This window comes from Gavialis gangeticus, unplaced genomic scaffold, assembly GCF_001723915.1.
Source record: "Gavialis gangeticus isolate Ggan-Ray unplaced genomic scaffold, GavGan_comp1, whole genome shotgun sequence".
In the NCBI taxonomy this organism is placed as follows: Eukaryota; Metazoa; Chordata; order Crocodylia; family Gavialidae; genus Gavialis; species Gavialis gangeticus.
Genome location: NW_017729031.1, coordinates 108,546,152 through 108,548,962, shown reverse-complemented (window position 1 = coordinate 108,548,962; position 2,811 = coordinate 108,546,152). Strand labels below are relative to the sequence as shown.

The 2,811-nt window shown below is 41.4% G+C and overlaps 1 protein-coding gene across 1 annotated transcript in view; it reads left to right on the top strand.

Moving 5' to 3' along the window:
- PSMD11 (proteasome 26S subunit, non-ATPase 11) overlaps positions 1-2,811 on the top strand; it is a 41,628-nt gene that overhangs the window by 28,834 nt on the left and 9,983 nt on the right. The window contains exons 10-11 of the mRNA XM_019523547.1: positions 1,159-1,284; positions 1,970-2,005. Coding sequence (XP_019379092.1) covers positions 1,159-1,284; positions 1,970-2,005 — 162 coding nt within the window. The remainder of the gene's footprint in view (positions 1-1,158; positions 1,285-1,969; positions 2,006-2,811) is intronic.

Sequence of the window (2,811 nt, the reverse complement as noted above, 5' to 3'; positions counted from 1 at the left end):
AAAAAAAAAAAAAAAAAAAAAAGCCAATGGCATCCTTGGTTGTATTAATAGGAGTGTTGCATACAAATCAAGGGAAGTTATTCTTCCACTGTATTCAGCACTGATAAGGCCTCACCTGAAGTACTGTGTTCAGTTTTGGGCTCTGCACTTCAAGAAAAGTTGACAGTTTGGAAAGAGTCTGGTGCTGAGTAACAAAAAATGATTAGGGCCTGGAGGCAAGACTTATGAGGAAAAGGCTGAAAGAACTAGGGTTTTTTATCCTGGAAAAGAGAAGACAGAGTCAGGCTGAAAACTTGATATCATTCTTCAAAGACTTGAACGTTGACTATAGAGAGGATGGAAATTGGGCTTTTCTTTGTGGCTATAGGGGATAGAATTTTAGAAGCAATTGCCTTGATATATCTGGGGATATTTAGGCTGAAGATTAGGAGGAACTTTGACTCAGAGTGGTCAGGCACGGGAAGAGGTTACCTAGAGAAGTTGTGGATTCTCCATGTTTGGAAACTTTCAAAAGCAGGATAGACAGACACCTGGCTGGGATGGTTACTTGAGGATGATTCTGCTTTGAGCAGGGGGCTGAACTAGATGACTTTGAGGTGCCTTCCAGTCCTACTTTCCTTTGAACTTGCCCAGCAGATCTTGAAGTCTGGATAGTGGTTAGTTTCTTCTTCCTGACATGATTCCTTCTACCCCATTATCTTCAGTAAACATCTGCTGTGGTCCTGGAGAAATCCACTGCCCAAGCAGTATTCAGTTTAATGAATTCCCTTGAGTACTTCCATGCCTTTTTAAAGGTCTTCCTAGACTGAGTTTTTAAGAAAACTCTAGGAAAAATGCTGCAGAGAGGAGGGGAAAGGAAGACGGTGTCAGGAAGCTATCCTCATATGCCAGACCTCTTGGAGGAGAGCAAATTGCTTGCTGGTAAAGACTCTAGGCCCTATCAGTATAAAGATGGAGATAATAGCTGTCAGCCAACTTGCTAGTTAGGCTGATGTGACCTAATGGCCCTTTAGCTAAAAGTATCCCAGTATTACTAGTTTATTCTTATGTTAATCATCTTGCACCACCACCATGGTATCTTCTGCCTTGTCAGAAGGATGGATTTAATAGTTCGTTCTATTCATGCTAATTTATTTGTTCTCAATATGTCTTCTCTAGGCTTTAACAGACTATAAGGTGGAGCTCAGGGACGATCCGATTATAAATACACATTTGGCAAAACTTTATGATAACTTATTGGAACAAAATCTGATCAGAGTCATTGAACCCTTTTCCAGAGTACAGGTAATTGTTTGGATTGGTTTTGTGTCATTGTCTTTTTGCCTCCCCCCCCCCTTTTTTTTTCTTTCTCTCTCTCTGTCTGTCTCTTTCTTCTTTCTATAGTGTGCATACCAAAGTGCTGGCTCTTGATATTTTATTCCTCCTTGCTTTCTCTAAGTGAACTGCTGTGCACTGGAGGGAATCTCATCTCTCTGAATTTTACTGATCACTTAATAACCTGAAACTTTCAGAATTCATAACTTTTAGCTGAAAAATGCTAGTTATTTAAAGGGCTTATGGAGACCGTCCGGAACTATTGAAAGCCTCTCTCTGCTGTATACTAATCTATGGGCAAATCTGTAATGCCTTCAGTAGTAATGCTTTAGCTCTAGGGTGTCTTCCAGGAGTGCTGCTGAGGCTGGAATTAATACTTATTTTTATAGCAGAGCTGCTATTTCATGTTTAAGCAGAGAATGGAGATCCAGCAGTCTGGTTTATGGTCCGTCCATCTTCTATTAACATTTTTGTGGTCTGAAGTCTGAGATAAAGCTTTGAAGTAAAGGAGCTGATTTAGGGCACAAAACTAGAGTATTGATGGGCTGGGGTGTCATGTGTAAAGGGGTGTCATATATCAAGGCCTTATACTTCATTATTCTGTACTGAAAGCAAGCCATAAAACTTGCTTCCCATATCTGTTGATTTCTTATAGATTGAGCACATATCCAGTCTCATCAAGCTCTCAAAGGTAAGAACATCTCTAGAAATCAGACTGCTTAATAAGAGGGTTAAGAAACTTGAGAGGTCATGGCATTAACCACCATGAGAGAATTTGGCACATTAAACCTCCAGGTGCTGGCAACTCCGCAACAATTAGAGCAAATTCCTCTTGGAAAACGGCCCCCATGAGGGCTGGGATTGATGTAGGATACTTTTCAATGTACATTTGTGATGTAATATAGTGGAGCACGTGGGCTTCCCTTTGAAGTCCTCCATGAAAACCAAGGTCCTGCTCCCTGCTATTTTTGCCACTTGCTAAGGCTTCTTTGGAAGAGTCAAAGGCCCTTCTTATGCAATACTAGAGCTTCTGTGGTTGAATTAGTTTTAGCTTTGGTTTGCCTGAGTGAGCAGCAAATGATCATTCAGGGTATGGTTATCATAAAGCTATTGGAACCAAGCCCTCTAACACATCCTAAGACATCAGGCCAAATTAGTCCCTCTGGCTGGAGTTTTCCTGAGTATCAATTTGACTCAGCAACCGCTTAGCCCACAAAGCTAACTATCCATATTGCAGTAAGGATAATCTGAGCTGGTTTAAATCTTAGTAAATAATACTTCTCCTGCCCAAGTACCACCCAAAAGGGCTCTTGCCTTGAATTGTCTGAGACTTAACAACCTGAAGCTGCTAAGTCAGATTATAGTTTCATAGTTTCTAGGGTCGGAAGGGACCTGAGCAGATCATCTAGTCCGACCCCCTGCCATGGCAGGAAAGAGTACTGGGGTCAAATGACCCCAGTAAGGTGGTCATCCAACCTCCTCTTAAAAACCCCCAGG